Source organism: Argopecten irradians, chromosome 7 (genome assembly GCF_041381155.1).
Source record: "Argopecten irradians isolate NY chromosome 7, Ai_NY, whole genome shotgun sequence".
Taxonomy (NCBI): domain Eukaryota; kingdom Metazoa; phylum Mollusca; class Bivalvia; order Pectinida; family Pectinidae; genus Argopecten; species Argopecten irradians.
In genome coordinates, this window is record NC_091140.1 from 46,258,938 (window position 1) to 46,285,312 (window position 26,375).

General features: G+C 36.7%; 1 protein-coding gene and 1 long non-coding RNA gene across 2 annotated transcripts in view; one reads left to right on the plus strand and one right to left on the minus strand.

Moving 5' to 3' along the window:
• LOC138326709 (uncharacterized) overlaps positions 1–26,375 on the minus strand; it is a 43,039-nt gene that overhangs the window by 10,581 nt on the left and 6,083 nt on the right. The window lies entirely within an intron of this gene.
• The window catches only part of LOC138326701 (uncharacterized), a 39,891-nt gene that overhangs the window by 5,451 nt on the left and 8,065 nt on the right, over positions 1–26,375 (plus strand). Inside the window, exons 5-10 of the mRNA XM_069272705.1 lie at positions 2,954–3,081; positions 3,668–3,836; positions 24,507–24,617; positions 24,905–25,003; positions 25,294–25,435; positions 26,052–26,179. Of these exons, the coding sequence (XP_069128806.1) occupies positions 2,954–3,081; positions 3,668–3,836; positions 24,507–24,617; positions 24,905–25,003; positions 25,294–25,435; positions 26,052–26,179 (777 nt within the window). The remainder of the gene's footprint in view (positions 1–2,953; positions 3,082–3,667; positions 3,837–24,506; positions 24,618–24,904; positions 25,004–25,293; positions 25,436–26,051; positions 26,180–26,375) is intronic.

The following is a 26,375-nucleotide window of genomic DNA, read 5'->3' on the forward strand; positions in this document are numbered from 1 at the left end:
ACATATATGTACTATAAAAAAGATAGATAGCATCAATGAGGTCGGAAAAAGAGAGGGACCCCCCCTAAAAAATTTATCAAAAAATGGCCAAAATGACACATTCGTATATACGCGCATAGATAGCGAACCAGACAACACTCAGAGGCAAATGAACACATTTTTTAAATATGATTGGAACATGCTGAATACGATTAAATCATAATAATGACGTTACGTCTTCTCATTTTTGTGAAAACAATGAAACTTTCAGCTTTTTCCCCAAAAAATATCGATAAATGTCATAAGTTACATCACAAGTAAAACAATTGATGGACAAAACAACTTGTACCATTTATTTTGAATTGCACTTACGCTTGTGTAAACATATGTGTATTTTAAAAGGATTTTATGTTTTTTAGCAGAAGAATCGTGGACATCCCCCTCCCAAAACTACTCATGGAAAAAAAATCATTATTATTATTACATAAATTACATATTTCCTGATCTATGATTCAGACAGTTCCAAACTAGAATTACATTTTTAACAGCCATAGTCATGTAAGAAGGTTTATTGGTGGATGAAAGGCGGAGTTCCCGGAGAAAAAACACCGCCAGCAGCAGCAACTGCCCCTGTAGATTCGAACAACCTACCCAGAGGTTGAGGGATTTTGGTTATATGTCGAGACATCATAACAATCAGCCATTCCGGCCTCAATTACAACTAGAACGTGGTTAGAACCGTAATAATCCACTCTTTTCAACTGGAAACATAGATTTCTTCATGAATTTTCGGCTCGTGCCAGAACGAAACGTACCATTGTGTTCGAATTATTATCCTTGTTTTTTTGTCCTGAAGACACGATGGTATAGCACTGCTCATTACCACAAAACTAAAACCTTTCGGTATCACGACTGTTACTTTGGTTTTTATCAAACTGCTGCAGGTTGGCGTAGGTTTTCATCATTCCAGGAAAATAAATGTACACATCTATTTCGACGATTCCCTCATACTCCACCAAGTCTAGGAATCGTTGGAGTGATGACAAATGACAGGTTGGGGGCTTACATCGACGGCCATTGCCAGTCGGGGAGTGGTCTGGGGATCAGGTCTCCGAGCACATCAACGTGCTGGAGATAAGGCTGTTCGGTTGGCGCTGCAGGCTTTTCGGAAGATTCTATATTCCAAGATAGTTTGTGTGACTACAGACAACTCTACAGTTGTCGCGTATCTGGAAGGAAAGGGTGGGGGCAAAGTCCCACGTCATATGTGCTATTCGTGTTCTTCTCTTCTGTCAGGAAAGGCGGTTGACTCTCTTAGTCAAGCATCTTCAGACAGGTTGAATGTTCTGGCGGATACTCTTTCCAGGCGCCGCAAGCCGGTTGTGACAGAAAGGCAGCTAAATCTCTCGATCTTCGAGGGCATTTGCTAGATGACCTTTTCGCCACTTCGCCACTAATTGTCCACTTTTGTCTCTCCGGTACCAGACCAAATGACTTGGGCTGTGGACGCTCTATCTCTAGATTGGGAGGGGATACATGCTTATGCATTCCCTCCATTCAACCTGGTGGGCAGGGTTCTAATAGAAGTTTCGGGAGCATCATTTTCCCCTCCTTCTGATAGCGCCCCTGTGACCGAGACAATCCTGGTTTCCGTAGCTCTTGTCGTTTCTCTTGGTGGATATACCTCTGGTTTTCCCACTCAGAACCAATCTCCTGCGCCAGCCTCGGTCCCGGAAGATCCATTCAAGAGCGTGGAAACTATCTCAGGAGGCCTCGCTCAGTCAGGCTTTTCTTAAGACTTGTCAGCTCGCATCGCCCGATCAATAAGTCTTCCTCACCTGGCGTCTAACATTCATGGAAGATCGTCTGTGATTGGTGTATCTACAGGAAGATAAAGCCTCTGCCCAGCTGATTGCGGATTCCCTTCTCTATTTGTTTAGGGAACGCAAACTTGCCTCTAGTACTATTGCAGGCTATCGCATGGCTATTTCCAGTGTACTCTATTCTCATGGTAGACCAGAGTTAGGGTCTTCCAACTCTTTGTCTACCTTGATTAGGTGGTTCAGTCTGGACAGGCCTAGGGTACGGCAGTTAGCTTCACAGTGGAATCTAGCACTTGTGGTACTGAAATGGGCTCCTTATAAGAGCCTTTGGTGTCGGTCTCCATTAAGGTTTTTACTTTTAACTTCCTGCTTGCTTTTGCCTCAGGCCGTAGAAGGAGTGATATCCATCTATTCACTTTTCGTGCTTCGTTGGGCCAGCTCTGTTACCCTACTCACTGATCCTGCTTTTTTGGTTGTCTGGTTCTCTATCTATGCGCATATATGCGAATGTGTCATTTTGGCCATTTTTTGATAATTTTTAAGGGGTCGGGTCTCTCTCTTTTTCCGACCTCATTGATGCGATCTATGTTTTTATAGTACACATATGTTTACACAAGTGTTGGTTCAATTCTAAATGACTGTTACAAGGTGATTTGTCCATCATTTTTTTTAATTGTGATAAAAATTATGCCATTTATCGATTTTTTTAGGGAAAACAAGCTGAAAATTTCATTGTTTTCCCGTCATTTCACAAAAATAAGAAGACGTAATGTCATTATTATGATTTGATCGTATTCAGCATGTTTCAATCATATAAAAAAAATGTGTTTATTTGTCTCTGAATGTTGTCTGGTTCTCTATCTATGCGCAGATATGCGAATTGGTCATATTGGCCATTTTTGATACCTGAAATCCAAGATGGCCGCCATATGACCCCCGATGGGACATTAGTTGTCAATGGCAACAAGCATAAAATGAAACTAGACATCATACCGGTCCTAAAAAACCATGTTTCGAAAAACTGTCAGAGGGGTACATGGGAACCTACTTCTCCTCCCCCACTAAACCCGCTCCTCAAGCTCTTTCTTTATTTTAACGGACGTATACTTAGTGAGTGTTAATCATTAACTTTCTATATATTACTATTAAAGGCGGATTTCTGATAACCATGAATTCATCGACAAACGAACGTGATGAGAGGTTGTCACTCGGTCATAATGGAACAATTCAATTGGGGAGAATTGTTTCAGAAATGGCCAGCGAACAAATAATAACTCAGGTTTGTTACTTGCCGCTTTTGACTACTAAAATTGACTTCCATTTGTATATCTTTGACCTAGTGAAAAAATCATATTTAGTAGTAATTTAATCTTGAGTGGTTTTCAGCTCTGATTATATCGCTAAATATAACAGGTAAATAGAGATTTTGCGCAATTCAACGTTTTCAACTGATAAAAGTATTGTTGTTTTGTAAATCATTTAACTGAAATACAATCAGAGGCACTCTCTCGTCTTGAAAACGTTGACGGAATATTGGATCTCTTTATTAGCAATAGTGGAACTTTCACCCTACTGTATAGGTGCAAATACTCGCGTTGTTTTTATTTGTTCGCGTGGGGTCCATCCAAAATTGTGAAATTCAATACTTCGCGCGAAATTTATTAAAATTATGGTTTCACGTATTATAGCCTGTCATCAGAATGGGATTTGAAAAGGTTAGTAAGATAATTCGCAAATATAAACCCCCGCAAATGAGTCCAGAATAGTAAATTGCGAAATTTTACACCCGCAAAATCTAACAATTATACAGTAATTCAATTTAATCTAGTTTGCACATAATATATATGGTTTTCATGAATGTACAGGAAGAATATCTTGCAACCAATTACAATGCCCATTACCGAAATGCAGATGAGTTTATGGAACCTTTCTGCAGTGCTTTACCAGGAGTAGATGAACTCGGGTTGGGATTAGTGTCATTGACAACTTTTAAAAACTACGTGCCAAATCCGACCATTGGGATTGTAAGCAAAGGTGAGAATGTGTTAAAATTGTACAAAAGTATAGGCGTAAGATATGTCTCTAAATGAAGGACATAAGAAAATGCCAATTCTGTGATATCTTGAGGTTTATCTTATGCCTATATATTTTGTTTCAATAATGTTGTTAAAACCACAGACGTTTTTTTTTCTGTACAGTGATAAAGAAATTACCCAACAAGTGGAGATTGATTATCATGTTTATCAAACACGAGTAAGTTAATTTTCAAATTTTGGAAAGACACGAGCTTTAGCGAGTTTATTGGCGCCCCACGTTGGGCGCCAATTCTGCAAAAGGAGAGGAGAAAATGTAGCGGCCAGATCGGGATTCGAACCCGGGACCCTCCGAACACTAGCCGAGTGTTCTACTGACTGAGCTACCTGGTCATCTATGATCGCACCAGTTCAATCCCGCTACAAATTGATAAACAAGAGGCCCAGAGGGCCTGTATCGCTCACCCGGTTTTTTTGTTAGTAATTATCACAAGACTCTGACAATTAGAAAAATAAGCAAAATTGACTCCCAAAGTTTAATTTTGAATCACAACCATACAATGATGCTATTGATACCATACAAATATGCTATCCAATACATAGGTTCAGAGACAAAGTAATTTATATGAAAGTAGTAGCCTAATTGACCTTTTTGACCTCGCATCTATTGCCGTCTAAAGCCCCGGGGGTCAGCCCTATCATTTGTACAATTTCAAATCCCAACCATATAAGGATGCTACCATTGCATTATAAGATCTCTTCCATTCTTAGTTGCAGAGAAGAAGTCGTTTATATGGAAATAGCTTAATTAACCCCTTTTGACCCCACCCTTCAGGCCCCCGGGGGGTCAGTCCCATCATTTGCAAAATTTTGAAACAAACCCTATAAGGATGTAACCATTGCATTATGAGCGTAATCCCATGTTAAGTTGCAGAGAAAAAGTCATTTATATGGAAGTTGACCCCTTTTGACCCCGCCCCTCAGGCCCCCGGGGTCAGCCCTATCATTTGCACAATTTGGAATCCCCACCCTATAAGGATGCTACCATTGCATTATGGGTGTTATACCATGCTTAGTTGCAGAGAAGAAGTCATTCATATGGAAATAGCCAAATTGACCCCTTTTGACCCCGCCCCTCAGGCCCCCAGGGGGTCAGCCCTATCATTTGCACAATTTTGAATCCCCACACTATAAGGATGCTACCATTGTATTATGGGTGCTATACCATGCTTAGTTTCAGAGAAGAAGTCGTTTATATGGAAATAGCCAAATTGACCCCTTTTGACCCCGCCCCTCAGGCCCCCCGGGGGGTCAGCCCCATCATTTGCACAATTTTGAATCCCCACCCTATAAGGATGCTACCATTGCATTATGGGTGCTATAGTTGCAGAGAAGAAGTCATTTATATGGAAAAAGCCAAATTGACCCCTTTTGACCCGGCCCCTCAAGCCCCCGGGGGGGGGGGGGGGGGTGTCAGCCCTATCATTTGCACAATTTTGAATCCACACCCTATAAGGATGCTACCATTGCATTATGGGTGCTATACCATGCTTAGTTTCAGAGAAGAAGTCGTTTATATGGAAATAGCCAAAGTGACCCCATTTGACCCCGCCCCTCGGGCCCCCGGGGGGTCAGCCACATCAATTGTACAATTTTGAATCCCCACCCTATAAGGATGCTACCATTGCATTATGGGTGCTATCCCATGCTTGGTTTCAGAGAAGAATTCGTTTATATGGAAATAGCCAAATTGACCCCTTTTGACCCCGCCCCTCAGGCCCCCGGGGGATCAGCCCCATTATTTGTACAATTTTCAGTTAGTAGCCCATAAGGATGCTACCAGTCAAATTTTGTTGAAATCCGACCAGCGGTTATGGAGAAGAAGTCGATTGACGCCGGACGCCGGACGACGGACGACGGACGCCGGACGCTGCGGTATCCCATAAGCTCACCTCGGTCCTTCGGACCAGGTGAGCTAATAATGATAAATAACAGTCAAGTACTAGGGAACTTACTTATCTCATAACTTTAAAACCGTAATGATCAGTTGTTTCTCGTTTACAGGGAAACTCTCCACCATACATTGTGCCAAAGTACATGTATCTATCTGCCATAAAATATAGTACCTAAATAAAGAGCCAATACTCTGTTGTTTAATGCTTTGAATAAGTACCTACCTGTTATACAGTAAATACAGTGTTGCGCCATGAAAAGTAGTCAAGAAATTTAACGCCAATCGAATGGAGTTAACCAATCAGATGCGCCGTTGGTGTTGACACACTGAGGTGTGTACCAATCACTCTTATAGAACTAAACTTGTAATTAGGTTAATTTTGTATTTGTTTGTGTGATAGATACCGTGAACAAGATGGAGTACTCCCGGTGGATCAGATCTATGGTGTATCCATGGTTTTATCACGCCCTGTATAACGGATTATCCACATCCCGAACTGAGGAACAAAAACAACGGATTATCGACCAGTATTTCGGCAGATTACAGAAACATGCTTCAGAACACTGTGACTATAAACCGGTCTGAATTTTCACTAAGGTTGTCATAAAAAAGCACAATTAATATTCAAGGACAGCCTCTCTTTAGACACTGGTATCATATTTGACATATTTCTGATACCTAAAAAACGCTATTCCCTTTGTCTCCTTTGCGTGAAATAAACGATTGCATGCAGTATAACAGATCTTTGATGTTTTTGCAACTCTGGTAAATACTAGCTGCAATATACCGCTCGTCTAGTTCTCTTTAGCTGGATCGGTTGAGCGGATAGGTGGACTTCCGGTTTAGGATGTGAATGGATGGCGATTTTGTTGATCACAAAGTTCAATCGTAAGTCAACCTTTACGTTTGGGTATATAATCCAAATTGTTGCATTGTATTAACATATACATTTGTGCTTCGTATAAAACTGTGTAAATGTAATTCTGTGGCTGGTGCTCTAGCCTTTTGAGCCATTTTTTTATGGACTCGGCCGGAGGCGGCCAAAATGGCCGCACGAAATTTTATAAGAAGGACTGCACGTACTTGGTGAACGTACGGGACAATAAATCAGTCCTTTCTATGGAACTTATTCGAGCAATTGAGGAAATATGTGATGTTGGTTCATTATATGCATGTGTGTCTACGGGTGGGGACTCGTATGAAGTGGCAATGAATGGAATGGCTAGCGGACAATTTTTATTAAATGGTGTTGAAGTGAAGGGGCGTACGTGTGAGGTCACAGAAGTGGTAAAATCGTATTTAGTAGTATCCTTTCTGCATATTCCTGCCTATATTTCGGATGATGAAATAAAAAACAAATTGTTGCAGTTAGGAGTGACTGTGCATTCTCCGATCAAACGTAGATGCTATCCGGGTACCGACATAGCGGACGGCACGCGCATCGTGAAGGTCAAACTACCCCCCGGCTTGCCATCACTTCCATATACTGTGAGAATTGAGAATGCATATTACCGAGTTGTACATAACGATCAAAAGAGAATGTGCACTATGTGTCATTCTGTGGATCATGTGTTTAGGGATTGTCCGGAGTTTAAATGCTTCAAAGGTAAAGGACAGGGTCACTTTGCGAGAAATTGTACGACCCCACCCTGTACTCTGTGTGGCATAGTCCGTGCCGATTGCATGTGTGACATGTCGCCTGTCAACGTTGACGATAATATATGCTTCGGGGTCACGCACTATCCCATGACACACGCGTGACATTTACCGTGTACTCGTCAGCATGCATTTCACGGTACCCGTATCGTAGACTTTCATGTCGAATAGCTTCCAGGGTGAACAGGTAAACAGTATTTTTCGAGTCATACACGCACCACATTATTCGGTTGAATGCGTTGAAGTTCATTACAAAGTAGCACATAACGCGGTTTTTACTAAAAAGAAATTTCTAAAGTGCGGTATTTCAGTTTCAGATGATTGTCCGGTTTGTCAGACACAGTCCGAGGATATTTTTCATATGTTTCTTCACTGTCCGGAATTATCGGACTTCAAGGCTTATATGGTTGGTTTATTAGAAAGTGTAGCGTGGAAATTTATGTCACGCTTAGTGTTTATTAGTTGTTAAAGTTAAAGTTTATTGTATAGGAGATTTCAGAAAAGATGGCGTGACGTCACAGAAAGTTTACATCCGGGTCCTCAAAGGTACAAACACAGTATGGCGACTAATAAAAACAATAACAGATACGTACATCCCTGCTACACAATCGATACGTTGGCAAAAGTATACACTTTCATACTTGCAAATTCTGATTTTAAAATAGTTTCTTATTGTTTCAGAGGTTACAGACATTTATATTTACAATTGTTCATTGCTAAATATATTTGTGTAGATTTAGGGTTGAAGCCAGCTTGCGAAGCGGAGCCGGGCCGTCACACGTACCCGCTTTTTGTTCACACGTAGAAATCCATGTTGTGAAAAAGTTATGAATATATAATTGATTTTAATGTATCATATTTCTGTTATACACGAAAAATCTGTTCATAACACTAATTAATATAAATATAACGAAATGTGAACCACCTGGCCAGAACACGGCCGATCGTGCATGGCTTCGCTGGTAGATCACCTCGGGTAACAGCCAATAATTGGGAAATTAATACTATTTATACGTAATTACCAACACATATCCCAATAAGTACTTGTAAAAGATATATATTTCGTTATTTCCCATGTATATATTATTTTAAATGAATGGTATAAACCACTGTTACACATAAATGAAAATGTATGTTGTTACATGAACGAATAACAGAAATGAGAAACCAGCAGCTAAATTCAAAACACAATTTAATTATATATACAATATTATACAGAGATGGTTTACAATGTCTAAAGTAATTGGTGGTGGTACAAGAGTAGTACGATTATTTAAAGTGTTACTTATCTGTATGCGAATGTCCTGGTATAATCCTTGATCCTTCCAGGTTTCAAATTAACAATAATCACAAATCCACAAGGAAATTGAATGTGGACCACCGATGATTTGTAAAGTTCCGGGCAATATGAATAAATCCACACAAAGTGTTGTAATAATCCACAGATAAAGTCACAATAGCTCTCCCAATAGAATCTTATATGGCGCTGTACAATTCTTGATATGTCTTATTACAGGTCTCATTACAGTTCTGATTAGCCTTGGGCAGCTGGAGTATATATAGCTAAACCTTAATTCAAGAATATTGGAGAACCTTCTTCTTCTAGAAATATCTAACTAAAAGCAGTAAACAAATAAATACACATAACTTTCTAGAAATAGATCATTCCAGATCTCTACTTAAAATCAATATGTTTACAAACATATTTGTTTATACATGATAATATTCTAGAAAGTTCTATAACCTAGATTAATGATATGACCTTCATAGGATGTATTGATAGAAAAAGCTATAGGAGTTATCTCCTTTATCTCATAACTACATGTATTTAGTGTCATACATAACAATGTGTACATGTACGTACACGTACAGTATGGCTGCCGATATCTCGAAAAATAAAATAGTGAAATCGTTCAATTTCATGAGTTTACTTTTTATTTTTTAGCCACTTTTATTCCATGTGCCGTTATGTGAAGTCTCAATTTGAGATGCTATTACTTTTAAATAATTTGAATACATGTTAGATAGACTACATTTAGATTTATGAATATAGCTAGATAGCAATTACTATAAATGCCGACCAGGACACATTGCGCACGGCTTCGGGAATCCTAAAATACTCGAAGTTTTGTTTTAAAATATGATAGAAAGTAACTATAAAATGACTCATTTAAATGTCATAAACTAAATTCCAAAATTTCTGACGAAAAAGTTAACCAAAATACATAATTTTGTGACTCTGAAAAATGACGAAATTCGGGATCTCGGCAGTACCGTACGTAATGGCTGCCGTGCGCTTGGGGTGATCTAGCTACGAAGGCAAATTTTAATTTGGTCATAATCACACATCGTAAGGTGTTTTACCAAGTTAGACTTAGAAAACAGTAATCGCATATTAAAATGTCAGTATAATATTTGGGGAAACTTGGAATTTAATTTGTAGTTTCTGTCAATGTTTATACGTAGGTCTAATGGCGACCGTGTTTTGTTCTCGTGGCGGTCGAAAATGGAGTATAAACAGATGTTTATATCTAAATATTTTTGTTAAATATATCAATTTTATTTACCCTTTTTATAAAAATAAAGCAATAGTTCTCGGATTGTCGTACTATTTATTACAATAAAATGAAAACAAACATCACAAGCGGCTGTGTTCCCTCTATGGTTATGTGTAGATATACGGAGTTGTACCTTTGAGCGCCCGGATGTACCTTTGTGTGACGTCATCGCCATCTTTTCTGAAATCTCCTATTGTAAAATAACAGTTTTATACTATTTAGTTGATAGTTTTAGTTTATATATATGCAGTATGTGTAGTGTATATATACATACATAGGACAGTTAGGGACCAGGTGGCCACGCGCACGTGCCCATCTGGGGTCGTTACGTATAAGGGAGCTAGGGCACCGCATTCCGTTTTCCATATAAGGAGTTGTTTACGACTAGGGCTGTGTATTAGGGTCCAGTTTGATGGACAGGTTGCATAAGGTGTTCGTATTAATAGAAACAATGCCATAATATTGTGGCGTAGATACTGTCCGATTTTCACCTAGTTGCCTTGTGTTGTGGATATCAAAAACAAATAGTATTTTGGAGGCTTCCTACGAACAGAAACTGCTTCAAGATATCGTTTTAACTTTTAATAATTAATATGTTTGTAACACCCCCCTTCGCTCTTCGCACACTCACACACACTCATAGTATGCCCCCTACGGCTAATGTTGTCGCATTGTTACAGTAACCGATATATAATAATATAGTTATATTGGGGATATGCACATTTTGTAGGACTATTATGTATGGGGCAAAGAAGTTAGGCCTATTCCAACAGTGTTAACAAAATATTGTAAAATTTTTAGGCAATCTGCCCCTTTATCAAAAACATTGCTATAGTATGTACATGCATATTATATGGATCATCCCTTCCACGGGGCGCTATTCCACTTCTAGTGTAGCAAATGGTGTCAGTAAATTGTTTATACAAACACTGGACAATCAGTTGAACATACTTGGCCACAGTACTAGTGGGGATCTCGGTAATATTGGGTCATATATTGTATAAACCTCAAACCAAAAGAAAACTCAGCTTCAGGTAGGCTAATTGTATCTTACAGAGCTACATTTTTCTCGCACCTCGGACAGGGAAATCTCGCATGATACCCAGTGCTAGATTTTTCTATCTCGTCCGATCTGTCTGGTACCTTTACGCAAGGACGTATATGAGAAGGATAAGTCACACTGATTTTAGGCAAAGACAGCGCAGGCGCTTTTGTGTTTGTGCACTGACATGACGTTGGGCGACGACTGATTTCCTTTGATATCCGCCGCCGCAGTCTTTGATGTAGCATGGGGGTGCGAGGTTACCGTCTTACTTTCTGAAGCGTGCTGCCATTTCGTGAGCGGTCGTATTTTTTTAACGATAGTTTAAGACATTTTTTCTAAATCTTCCGTCTTTAAAGCAAGTTATAAACGTTGTGAAATTTAATTTACTTTACATTGGTGTTTCGTTTGACTCGATAAGACAAGTATTTGTTGAGGAAAAAACGGTTTTTATTCCCGGTTCATAAGCGTCTCGCGTGGTGTTTAGTAATGTAAAGAGACAGACACGAATCCTTCTCACTTATAAATCCTTGGTTTGATGATACCGATACTCCAACTATCCGGAATAATCCCCGTGTCTAAAATTATATTGAACAATTAACCATAAACAGGGAGCATCTCCGGAGGAGACACATCCGGAGGAGAATTTTTCAAATATTCGTTCAAAATACGATCTAGGCCGGTATATGAGAAGGATAAGTCACACTGGTTTTTGGGGAAATACAACATAGGAGCTTGTGTTTGTGCGCTGACCGTGACGTTGGGCGACGACTGATTTTCCTTTGATATCCGCCGGCGCAGCCATTGGTGTAGATTACGGGTCCGAGGGTTACCGTCTTAATCTCTGAAGCGGGGCCGTCACTTCATGAGTTGTCGTATTTTTTTAAAGAAAATCTTCCGTCCTTAAAGCAAGTAATAAACGTTGTGATATTTAATAAACTTTACATTGACTCGATAAGACAAGTATTTGTTGAGAAAAATGGTTTTTATTCCCGGTTCATAGGCGTCTCGGGTGGTGTTTAGTAGTGTAAAGAGACAGTCACGAATCCTTCTCACGTATAAATCCTTGCTTTACGCGATTTTTGGCAGAATTTTACGTCATTCATGTAACAGTCCACGCATGTGACGTCATACTCTCGAATCGATGACAGCAGTTGATAATAAAGTACTTCATTGACCCTTAACTTATATAATTAGTAGTGACTCTATAATGTAGTGGTGACAGCACATAATATAGAATCTCGACAGGTGCTGAACAGTACTGTGAAGAACGTGAATAGGTAGAGGGGTCGACCTTAAAAAAACTTTTGTATACTGTACTATTTCTTCTTGTTTTTTTTTTAACAAAGTGATATAGGCTTTTACTTGCATGTTTAATTAGTAATAATTATTGATTAAAGACCTCAGGAATATAAATTTCTAAGGTATATCTTTATTTTATTATTGATAATTACATTTCATTTCTTATATTTTCTTCATCATGATATGATCATTTTACCATCATTACAAATTTACCTTAACAAATTTAAATGTGTATGAATTTGAAAAACAATGTCTTGTTTCAGCTCTCTGACATATGCAGAGGTTGTATGGGCAATGCCATCCAATCCATTAATATTTCCAGTACATGTAGATGATGACGGGGATCTGCCACTTAACAAAAAAACTGTTTCAGGACACTGCATGGTAAGTGCTATTTGGTCTTGGTGGTACTTACTTAGAGGTAATTTTCTATTCACTGAATGCTTCTAAAGATATTATTTAATCATTCTATAAACATTAATGTAAATTATATCTTAATTACATGTACATGTATTCGTAAGTCTGGGTGTGTACATGTGCAGATGCAGTTATCACGCTATGTATTCTTTAGAATTTATGCAGTTATGGTCAGAATAATATGTTATGTATAGTACCCGATAATGTTTTCCTAGTGGCCAATAGTTCAATGAGACTCTTTTGAGCAATTTATTAAAACTGGAAAAATATATGTAACCTGGATGCAGATTATTCTACATGTAATTTATTTCCCTGAACTCTACAAATTCTATCATAGAAGCATATGTAGCGGGATTGAACTGGCCATGGGTCAATCATCAGTGGCCAGGTAGCTCAGTCGGTAGAGCACTTGGCTAGTGTTTGAAGGGTCCCAAATTCGAATCCCGGTGTGGCCGCTACATTTTCTCCTCTTCTGTTACACATATATAATTATATTTCAATATTGAGGCTTATGATTGTTTAAAATCAAGAGATATTTTGTCTGATTTAGCGTAAATGTTACATACAACATAGAAGACATAGGCAAGAAAAACATTTGGCGATCAAATTCAATAAAGACATGTAATTCACTCCAATAAAGGATGCATCTAGGATATGATACCTTTCAATAGATATGTGAAAGGAGCTGGTCAATGTGGCTTGTAGTAATGTACTATATTATACATAGGTCCATGTCACTCAATTGACATAGCATGATTCTTTGACTCATTCAATAGGAGCCATGAATTTTCAGGGTACCCATCTGGAAAGGTGTGTATTTCACTTATTCTACACGCATTGTAGTGGAACAGAATCACAAGTCTGATGGGACTCATTCACGTACCACGTGATACCCAATAACGTTTGTGTTACTCTTTGTAATCTTCCCGCGCTGAAATGACGTTATCCCGCAATAACGTCATTTGACATCATTCCATCACCAATAGAAACAATAGTCCCGCACAAACGTTATTGGGTATCACCTGGTACGTGAATGAGTCCCATTTTAATTCTATTGTTGGGTTGCTATTTTTAATTAAATCGTGTATCATTGTTGGTTAATTAGGGAGCGCTTTTAAGTATATTTTTTGTGTGTTATTTTGCACAATTTTAAAAGAGGGGGGGGGGGGGCGTATACTGGAATCAGATTGTACGTCTGTCTGTCTGTAGACACTTTGTCCCGCGAACTGTTAAACTACAAGACAGATTTTGTTAAAAATTTGATACACAGAACCCTGACATAAAGGGCAGTTGAGTAAATTATATAGAGTTCTGTAATGTCCCCTATTGTCATTGATCCATAATGCACATTTTCATTATAAGAGCTTAATATTCGATCTCGGATTTAAGCTCGGTGATTATTGATGATTACTATCTATCTAACGAATTTCGGTCTGACCGGAAATGACCATTACATGCCGGAAGTACAGTATCAAAAGTGAAAGTAGAAGTTGTCAATGTAAACAGAAGATAGTCAAATCTTATTCATGGGTCGTGCTTATTTTATAAATGTTGTGTAAATGAGTTTTCTTCTAATTGTTCTAATGTCTGATATTAATGAGTTGTTTTTAATGTATTTTGGTAGTGTTCACTCCGGCCAGCCAATTAGAGTTAGGTTGGGAGGGGGGATGGAAGTAGGTAGAAATACGTAATCATATTAAGATTCAGCCAATGAACGTGAGAATGAATATGGAAGGAGCGAGGTTTTAGCCAATTAGATCATAGTATGAAAGTGGTATAAAAGGGGGTGCACGTGAAGAAAAGAGAGAGTACATGGAAATTTTGGGACTTACTCCACGTATCTCAGGATCAGCTATTTTAATTCGGATTACTTTACTACACTTAGTGTGTTTGTGACTATGGAATTTCTACTTGGGATGTACTATACGGATATTTCCTACATGTATCAGTGATGTGATATATACGAATTATTCTATCATTCTTAGTGTTTGTGACTATGGGATTTATACTTAGGATGTACTGAATACTTCGCCATTATGGATATTTACTAAAAGTGAACCTAAGTGAAACAGTGTACCAGTGTGTGCGTTCCTAATGGATTTATTGTGAACTATATTACGTGGATGTTTATGTGAATAAATTATGTGAATTTTAAAGTGATGTTTTCTAGTTTTCCCTGCCGTAGTCACCTTCCATCACGGACTTACGATATACAAAATAGCGTCTCGTCATAGCCTAAGTGCTATCACATTTTGGAGATACGCTACAAAAAATTATTTTCCAAGGCAAGTCCCGAGAATGTGAACTCGCTGAATTATGACTGTCTTATTATTTTGGGTTTTGGCGAGAAATGGAAGCATGTAAACGGCTTCCTTGTTAATTTTATACTAGGCGTGGCAAGATTTTGTATTTTTAAGAGGAGGAACATGTTGTTGCTCGGTGAAAAGAATGTACCAATTTTACGTTTTTTTCAAATTCACAGTTAAACAATTATTAAGTATGCATTTCATCAATATAAAGCACAGGATAATGCAAGGCTCTTTATGAAGTATTTTGAAATTGATAACAAAATTGTTTCTGTAGAACTGGATGGAGTGAAAGTAAATTTGTAAAGCCGTACGGGTATAATTTCTACTAGTTTTTCAATTATTTCATTGTTTGTAATGTCTGTGATATTTAGCTTACTGACATATGATGTCACAACTGTGATATTTTAATTTTGATATTTTATCTTATTGATGCCTGTTTTAATTTTATGTTGAATAGATTGTAGTGCTTGCAATATGAGGAACCCCAGGGGCCCCAACCCCTACGGCCCTATGTCTGGGAAATTAAAATAATATTTTTACGATAAAAAAAGCGTCAGACTAGTAATCCTGAGGTCCCGAGTTCGATCCCTGGCAGAGGCAGGTAATAAATTTATTGTAAATCCTGTACCCTGTTATCATTATTCTTTTTACGTCATAATTCCTGTAGTGAAATTTATAAAAAAAAAAAAAAAAAAAAATGAAACCTGAAACAAAACAGTCATACGCAATAATACTTTGATCTAATGATATTACAATGAATTACGTGCCGTCTGCATATAATTTAACAAAATTGTTTCTAACTTTAGGAATAGCATTGATAACCACAGAAATATGGGGCCCAAGGATGGAGCCCTGAGGAACACCATTTGTTATTACTGATGACTAAGTTTATTCATTATTTGTCCCGGTGGCAGTGTGATATGAGGGTTTAATTACCCGAAGAACATTTTCTTGTTCTGTGATATTTCCCGAGAGCTTGCCCGAGGGAAATATTACATTTGAGGTTTATAAACCTTCATATAACACTACTACAGGGGACATAAATTGTTTATTATAAGATTCACGATTCGCTACTCTGGGTAAACATTACTTAAATTTGGGATGAGTAAAAAATGACGTTTTACGCTTTGTCCGTCATTGTTGTACAATCAGAAGGGAAGATAAATCCGTGTGAAAGACGGGCGGCCACCATAGGGGCACGCACCCCAGGTAAGTACGATGTTTTATTCTCCTCGAGGGAAATACGACGTTTTATTTCCATGTCATATGATGTTTTTCAATTAATCATAGACACAGTAGTGAAGTATTATATTAACATTTATTGTTAATGACAAGTATTTGATTACGATTACTGAGATCATTTTTGGCGAGGGTCACCTCGCCATTGTGATCGTGGTTGCAAAATTCTCTTACAGTCAATTTCCTCAATATGATTGGCTAAGAACTTGCTCGCATGCAGATACTAGCGCTCCTAGCGGCAGTGTATTCAACAACTTTGATTTTACCGGGAATTTTAAATAGCAAATTTTGAATATGAAAGTTACTGAAATAAGCGTATCTGTAATGTTGAAATAGGAATAGTAGATTACTGCTTTCGTATCCTTACCATATACATCATCCAAATGATCTTAGGTTGGAAAATTTTCACTTGAATTGTGTACAATGTATCTAGACTTTTCGTCCCGAAAATGTTGTTTTCAATACATGAAGACGTTTCGTCCCGAAAATGCTTCGCTTCGCCCCACGCGTTTAGTCCCTACTAGTGACAATTATCCCGCAACGGAAAAAATGAAATATATATTTCACCTCAAACATTAAGATTGTTACAATAATGATTTTTGCACTTTGAATCATATTAGTTCGGGAGCAAATGTATTTCAGGACGATATGGAGATTTGTTTATCACGGCTGCGTTATGCCACATGTACGTGAAAATCCACAATGGAAGAAAGACAACTCTAACAAAATTTTGGACAAACTTGGACTACTGATTAAGTAGCACGTGACAGACGGTGAACAATCTTAAAACTAACGGCAGTTAATAAGGTATGAATATTTACCACATCCATTATTATCGATAATTTTATAAGCACATGTATAAATATCAGATTATATCTATATTAAAGCACGTTCAGAGATTACCACTAAACCATACTTTTAAAACATTTTAGTTATTTTCACCACAGGAGCTTGACGTTCTGATCACATACATACAACATATTCATTAAACTAGGTAATACGAAGTATAAATTTTTGGCAAAATGACATAAATCATATATGGAATGTTCATATAACTCGAAGTGATATTTTTTGGACTTCTTGATGGACGAAAATGCCGATTTCTTCTTCATAATTCTTCCGTAAAACGGCACTTAAAAAGCTGTTTCAATCTGTAACAAATGTAGAGAAAACTGTTAATTGTTTAGCAATTATCCTGAGTTATATTTTACCAACAAGCATCAGAGATTAGCAATTAAAACTTACATAAACATATTCCCGACTCTCACTTGCATTGTGTGATCACTCGAGCGGAACTAATCTCTACCATCTGGCACAGTCTTACAAATGCAATCGCACAAAAGCCTACATGATCACTGTTTTTAGTGCGATTACATCATGTTAGTTTTTTAAATTTTTACTCAACAAAATAGACTTTACGCTTTTCATGATCAGCACTATAATTTTCTCTATAACTTATTAATTTACCACTGTACCCATGCATACGTGTGTATTTATACTTCTTTGTGCACATTTTATAACAACTGCTATAGACTGTATATTACAATCAATTTATGAAGGACAAAACTCTTACATGTAAGAACAGGAGGACTGAAGAACTGCGGGAATTAACTTCAATAATATTTCCTCTATGCTGGTATTGCTATTTATGATTAAAATGTTTAATTATATGATATTAGCCTTTTCAGTAATTACTCTGTTAATACATTTATTGTTTCCTTATGTTTTACAGAATGTCAGCATGCATGTATCATTTCAACAGTCTATTAGAAGAATTGTGTGAACAAAAAGAAGTATTTTTCAACTGTGGAATCTTAATATTGTAATCATTTTCAATCCGAAAATAATTACTATCATCATCTTCAAATTCCTTATTGTGAATTTAACTGTAATATGATTTAAGCATATACCTGATATTTGTTTATATTCTATGACATGTACATGCTTGAAATGAAATGAAATAAACAAAAAATAGATTATTTAAATTTAAAACACAATATGACATTAGCTGTTTATATTTTTTGTCAAAAACATATTAAGCTCATCGTTCATAACACACTAATCATCACCTCCGAGACAATTTAATGAAAATCAATTAAACATTATTTGTATAACACAGGTCGTCCTATGTTTTCCCCGCCTTGACTATCAATGTTCCCTGATCACTCTGAAAGTATTGATTTTACCTTTTTTTTCGGTCACCACATGAACTGCCTTTAAATCAATCACACCAATGAGACATACATTTACTGTATTCATTATAACACTGTAAGGCAATTCTGCAAGATCAGCGAACATTGTTGATTTACCTTGAATACATTGTATCTACATGCACAATATAGTACCATATGTAACAGGAGAGGAGAAAATGTAGCGGCAAGACCGGGATTCGATCCCGGGACTCTCCGAACACTAGCTGAGTGCTCTACCGACTGAACTACCTGGTCATCGATAATCGACCCAGTCCAGTCCCGCTACACTCCTCCCTCCTTTTTTGAATACATACGAGACCCTTTCAAACACCACAACCGTTGGTTATTTAGTGGAGTGCCAATTCTGTAACAGGAGAGAAGAAAATATAGCTCTTCCGACTGAGCTTCCTGATCACCGATAATCAACCCAGTCTGATCCCACTACAAATATTTATCTGGTTATTTTATCTCCCTTCCTATTTTCAATTTACCTTTATGACTTAGAATCTTACCTGGTTGAAAAGAATATTTTGTCTTACAAATCTTGACAAATTGTGCACACTGTGATTGTTGCAAGCTAAACTACGTATCCGCTAGCTGATTGCTGTTGATTGTTAATGATCTCAAACACACTAATTACTTATTGTGCCAATTTAAGTAAATATATTCTACTTTTTTTCAAATATTCCTGATTACTATTCATTATGTAATATCTCAAAACATTGACATGTGCACGGAGTACGGCGGACCAGACCGCCGATGTTTTGGACATCTGCTAGATATTTCAGTTTCAGGTTACGGTGGCCAATAAAAGAAAACAAACACAATGCGGTTTTCATATGTTATTTCTTCTAAATACAACACTTTTTGTGCAAGTTGTCAAGCATTTATGGGGAATATTTTGCATTGAAATTGTCACCTTCATACATCGGTTTTGGGACTCCCTGGACATTGTTTTCCCCATTTTGTTGATGCGCAAAATATACTGATAGTAAATTTCTAAGCATTTTCAGCCCTAAAAATTACCTGCGCAAAATTATACCAGTTTTTACGGTATATGATATTGGAATGTATCCCAAACTTTTATCATATTATTTGCCAATAACACTGTTATGATATCAGAGATATCTGATGGTCTACAACAAGTGTTACATGAATTTTAACAATATTGCATAACATGGAAATTAGAACTTAATATCAGAAAGATAAAAGGTACAACAACACCAGTTGATGTTATGAAATACAGAATTAGATTTATAAGAATTGTTTACATATCAAGGTACAGAAAATAATGTTAATGGTAGCGTTTTTAAAGAAAGGGAAAAAACCTGCTGAACAAACAATTAAATCGGTGTTTGCTGTTTATAAGAAATAAAGGAATGTATCTCTTCCTGTTCATCTTAAATTGAAAATATTTGATTCACTTGTAATGATAGTTTTATTTTACTCATCAGAGGTATGGGGATTTGAAAATAAAAAATGTTGTAGAAAAATTCATTTGTAATTTTGTAAAACGATCCTGAAGTTAAGAAAGTGTACAAACAATTTCATGGTCTATGGTGAGCTTACAAGCTATCCGGTTTGAATTGAAGTTCGGATACAATGTATATCAATCAACTTGCTGGTTTACAAAAGAATAATTACAAAACTTGTTAAAAGTATACCAATTGACCAATTTATTCAAAAATCACATGGTGATATTGATAAGTCTTCTAGAGGACAGACATATTCTATATTTAAGACATTTTGGCATAGAAAAGTATGCCCCTTGTCTTTCTCTGCTGCAAAACAATACTTGTTAACTGATACTGTGGTCCCAGGAACTTGATGACAATAGTCATTAAGAATGGATATTTTCATTAACATCAAATTAACAAGGAAAATGCTAAAGGCGTTATAAAATCATTTGACATATAACATCATCGGAAATATTAGAATGGGCTTCCAAGATTTTAGTATGGGTCTCTTATTTTACACCTTGGTGTTCAAGGAATCCTCAAAAGTCCAAACTGGAAGGAACACCAGCCAAATTTATTTTTTTATTGTACAAAACTACAGTAGTATTGACCTTAGAAATATATTCCTCCTAATATCGAGACCGAGCCATTTAGTACTTTCAGTACTTTGATTAAACTTTTTAGTGTAGTGGTCCCCGAATCCTATAACTTGCTATAATTTAAAATTACAACCGCTTTCCGTAAGCAGAAATGTAGCAGGTGAATTCCGACAACGTCAATGCTAGTTGTAGGATAAAAGTTATTATTATACCTCAAGTGAAAATCCTGCATTCTGATTGGTCGAGAGATATTTGGTATTTTACACTATCACACGGCAGGTAACATAAGAACAATAGGAAGCAATAGACACGTTCGTAGCAACTCCCTAGCAACGGGTGATAGTGTATTTTTGACAGTACAAAATATTAACCGCCCAAAAAAGATTTGCACTCGTTTCTTTTTTGGACGCCATCTTTGTTTTTTGCAGCGACGCTTCAAAATTTATCTGGAGCTGTTTAGTAATAGTTTTGCCAAATTAATCTGTTGATCAATATATTTTTTTCAATTAAAGGACGGAGCTTTCCGTTTACGCCTTTTCGCTTACCGTCCAAGCGCTATATGTTGGATTTTATGAACCCGTCGGTGATTAGGTGAACGGAAGACATGCGATTTCAAGCGTCTTCGTGACATTGCTAATGTTGTAAACAGACGATCGGACGAAACCAAAATTCATTGAGATTTACAAAAACGTAAGATTTTACCAAACGCATAAGACAAGACAACAAGAATTTTCACTAAATGGTTATTGTGAGTATTCTTTTTAATAATGCAATGATAGTTAGAGCTACTAAGTAGAAGCCGATATGCTATTCTACTGCCGACGGTGACTGTTCGACTTTTGTTAAATTCAGTAAAAATGTTTCAATTGATTGCAAATACTTGAAAACTAGTTTCGTTTCCAGACTTTTGGTATAATAAAATAAATACTTCCTGCATTAGAGAGTGACAGTGCCTAGTGTCACCCCTCGGAATATTACTGTCACCCTCGGCTTCGCCTTGGGTGACAGTGATATCCTCGGGGTGACACTAGGCACTGTCACCCTCTAATGCAGGTAGTATTTATATATTATTATACCTCAAGTGAAAATCCTGTATTCTTATTGGTCGAGAGATATTTGGTATTTTACAATATTACACGGCAGATAACATAAGAACAATAGGAAACAATAGACACGTTCGTAGCAACCCCCTAGCAACGGATGATAGTGTATTTTTGACAGTGCAAAATATTAACCGCCCGAAAAAGATGCGCACTCGTCTCTTTTTTCGACGCCATCTTTGTTTTTTGAAGCGACACTTCAAAATTTATCTAGAGCTATTAAGTAATAATTTTGTCTGTTTATCAATAAAAAAATACATATTAAGGACGGAGCTTTCCGTTCACGTCTTTTCGCTTACTGTCAAAGCGCTTTATGTTGGTTTTTATGAACCCGTCGGTGATTAGGTGAACGGAAGACGATTTCAAGCGTTTTCGTGACGTTGCTAATGTTGTAAGCAGACGACGGGACGAAATCGGTATTCATTGAAATTTTCAAAAACGTTAAGATTCAAACAAACGCAGGGGACAAGACAGCAAGAATTTTCATTAAATGCTTATTGTGAGTATTCTTTTTTATAATGCAATGATAGTTAGCGCTACTGAGTAGAAGCTGATATGCTATTCTACTGCCGACGGTGACTGTTCGACTTTTGCTAAAATCAGTTAAAATGCTCCAATAGATTGCAATTACTTGAAACTAGTTTTGTTTCTAGACATTTGGTATAATAAAATAAATACTACCTGCATTGGAAGGTGACAGTGCCTAGTGTCATCCCTCGGAATATCACTGTCACCCTCGGCTTCTCCTCGGGTGACAGTGATATCATCGGGGTGACACTAGGCAATGTCACCCTCTAATGCAGGAAGTATTTATATGATATTGCCCGCTCCTAAAGATATAAAAATATGACAAGATGTGACGGACCGTAACGAGATACAGCAAACATGAACCATACTCGATATTCCATGAATAACTGTCGTTTTTCTGAACTTTGTCTCTCTAAGGCCTTTAAATTACTGTGTTTAGTCAAATAACCCATGTAAAACAAGTGTACAGAGGACCTGGTGAATTGGTTTGGGAAAAAAAAACATTGTAAAAAATATCAAAATTTCGTGTCTCCCATTCTCATATTAACTAGTGCATTATGCTAAAACATTTGCAAATTCGCTGCATCAGGCAGAGACAGTGATAAAAAATAAAATGTCAAACCCCAACGTGACAACACATACAGCCGACTCGTAACGTAGTGCACTATATCTCGGTATATAAAGGCAGGACAGGCTTACATGTTGTGACTGCAACTGATGATTTGTAAGAAGCCTCTTCCAATGTTTTCTATGGTCACCATGGCAAGGTAATACTATACTCTCTAAGAATTGGAAGGAAATCAGTCAGAATAATTCACTAAAAATCTTTCCTTTTTATTGATAAAAATAACTCGTTAAAACATGATAAAACGACTGGAATCATATCTATGTTATGCTTGGTGATGAAAATAACAAATGTAAACACTAAACATTATTCAAACAATTATTTACCTAATAAGGCAAAATTTATATAGATTTGCACAAAATTGGAAAAAAATAACAGACAGGAACCATACGTTCAAGACGAGTAAGCGCCCTCTGCTAAATCAACACTTGTTATACAATTCTAGGTCAAAGTTACAAAGAAGATGTATTAAGGATGTGATTACTTGAGCAATAAAAGTGTTCACTTACAACATGAATTTAACTGAATATGATATCACTTTTGAGATGAAGTTTTTCCTCTGTATAAACTTTTTTTTTATATCTAGTTATTCTCCGACAATGAAGATGAATACCAAATTTAGTAGAGGTTTGGATGACATGTATAACGTGCACGGCCACGTCGGAAATCTTTCTCTGGACGTAATTTTGGAAAGTCTAAGTAAGATGACAATTTTTGATACACATTTCACGTAAAGAATAATCACAGTTAGGAAAATATTAACTTTATTTATACCACTGTGTCATGCTGGCTTTGTGATGTCGAGCAGTAACTTTAACATCAATTTCATTATGAAGTAACTAATGTCTGTCTATCTTTCTTGCCTCCATTTTTTTCTTTTCTTTTTTATTCGTTGATTTATTGTTTTTTTCTTTAAAGTATATTTTTTTTACTATTTTTATGCCATACAATTGTAGTTTCTTTTCATAAACACTCTTCATTCTTGTTCACCCTCTATCCCTCTTCTCTTCTTAATTAAATTTTCTTCTAATACTTTTCTCTCCCACTTCTTAAATAAAAAACCCGAATGTAACTGCTAATGAACGAAAGAGTGAAAAGTCTGCATTGTCACTTCTGCTATATAAACTAGCCAATGCAAATTGAAGTATATGACACCCAACACGTGACCATTATGACGTTTCTAATGCTGACGTGGTGACGTCAAATGTTCACCGTCAAAATGGCTGTTCAATCACGTGGATTAAATCGTCGTTGATATTCATCTCATAATGTGCTAGCGAGCATTGTGAAGATTGTCTGCAAAGCTCTGGCATCTATATAGGCCATAAATGCCATAGGAAGATAGGTTAATGCTTAAATATTCATTTATATACATTTTCATATACATGTTTATGTGGTGAATGTAATATATGGTGCATTGTTTAAAAAATATATATATGTATAATGTTATAATGATTATATCCACTATAATACATGTTTCTATCTGTTTTGTGATGTTGATGCGATATTGAGATGTTTAATTATCAGTATTTGGTAATAACAAATATTGCAATATTTGGAAATAAAAACTGATTATCTACCATTCAACATATTTTTTATCTCGATAACTACGTATTATATGCAGATGATTTCAGCTTTCAATAATTATTATCAATATCTGATATTCCACACTTGAACTATTTTATAACAAAAGGAGGACTGATTCAATCAAGGTTAGACAATCCGCGAGTACAACCTATACACATAGCAGATTTTGGAACTGCCGATGGACGAGCTTCCATTTCTCTTATCAACGATATAATAGGTATTTATCGGCCATCTAATACGTATAATCTGCAAAGGTTTTTTCTTCATTAAAAATTTAAATTAAATTTTACTTGATTGAATTGAATTTTCTATTGAATGTATAAAAGAAATTAAGCATGGGCACTGTATATGCATAGACAAGATTGAATTAAAAAAAAATTGAAGCATTGTTATGTGTACTCTGTACCAGTAAATGTACTTGTTGGTAGAGAACGCCAAACAAACGACCAATTATGACCAGAAAATACTCAATTTTGATTACTAAAGGATTTTTATGTTTCACAGAATTTATCCACTTTAACCTCGGAAAAGAACAACCCATTGTCGTGTATTACAATGATCAGCCACAGAACGACTTCAACCTTCTCAGCAATGTCATCCAAGGTTGTATAAAACAATGTTGAGGAGCGCACCCACCCGGTAGACCGTAAACATGCGATATGAACAAAAGCATTTTGCGTATGAGAGGAGGGAGGGGTATATATTATAGGGTTTTGCGACCCTTCAGTGATTATGGTTACATTTTGCTGTTAAGTAATGTAAGGTACATATCACGTGATTCCAAACATTGCTAGTCCCAATAAAATTTTCTGGATAAAAAAGTTTTTTTAATTTGGTATTTTTTCTCATTGAGCACTGTAACCAGAATCATTGAAACTATCGTTGCTTTTCAGATAACACAACGGCTTTGAAACTAACGGGTACAGAGCACATCTACCAAGTAATGGTATCGAGGGATATGTACGGACAGTGCCTACCCGATAATACCCTGGACTTGGCAATATCTTCTGCGGCAACGCATTATTTATCTAAACAGTAAGTATCAATATGGCATGGATTATTTATACAATGTATAATCATGAACATTTAATAACGTGTCACCTGCATGTAAGAAGAAAAGGGAAACCGAAAAAACCCACACCACTTATAATCAGCTGATAATACCTGGCAATTCCACCACGTATATTTCGAACACATAACACAGAGTTGGAGTTTTAGAAATAATTTTCGGAATAAATCTAATAAGTTTTCAGCAGTTTAAGACAAAGTTTGAATGTTTGCAATTGGTATTGTTATTGGGTTTTATGGTGGGTGTTGTCGAAGGCCATTCACTTGGATGCCTTCCTTCTATTATGCTTTTCTATAGATTGAATCAAAGAGTTTCCAGTTACGGCACGGTGATGGAACTTGGGCCTGGGATCAGTTTCATGATGTTTCCTTAACTTTAAGGAATTTCTTAACTTTAAATTTCCCATAGGAAAGCACTACAGAAGTTAAGGAAAACAAGTTAATTTAAGGAGCAATCTTTATTTGTAATGCTTTTCTACGGAAAACTTTAAGTTAAGGAATTCCTTAAAGTTTAGGAATTCCTTAAGTTAAGGAATGTTCATGAACCTGGGCATAGCTGTCTTACAAGTGTATCATCTTTTAGGGTTTGTCAAATCAAAAACGGCGTTTTCTTGCATGAGGCGGATGAAGAAGAACAGAAGCTGATGAAAGAGCAAGGAAAGCTGGACTGGAGGACGTGTGTTGTTTCAAGAGGACGCGAATTGAAGCCAGGTATGTACAGTAGTGTATATCAATAGCATTATAATACCTTTTATATAACAGGTTTTTAAAACAAATGTTTCAAATGCGTTACTGTTCACCAAATTTCTCTCCTGTACAATGTATTTTAATTAATGTTGCAATTAATGTAATTCCATTACATGCAACATTTTATTTCTACGAAATAACGAGTAGTTTTATTGTAAAA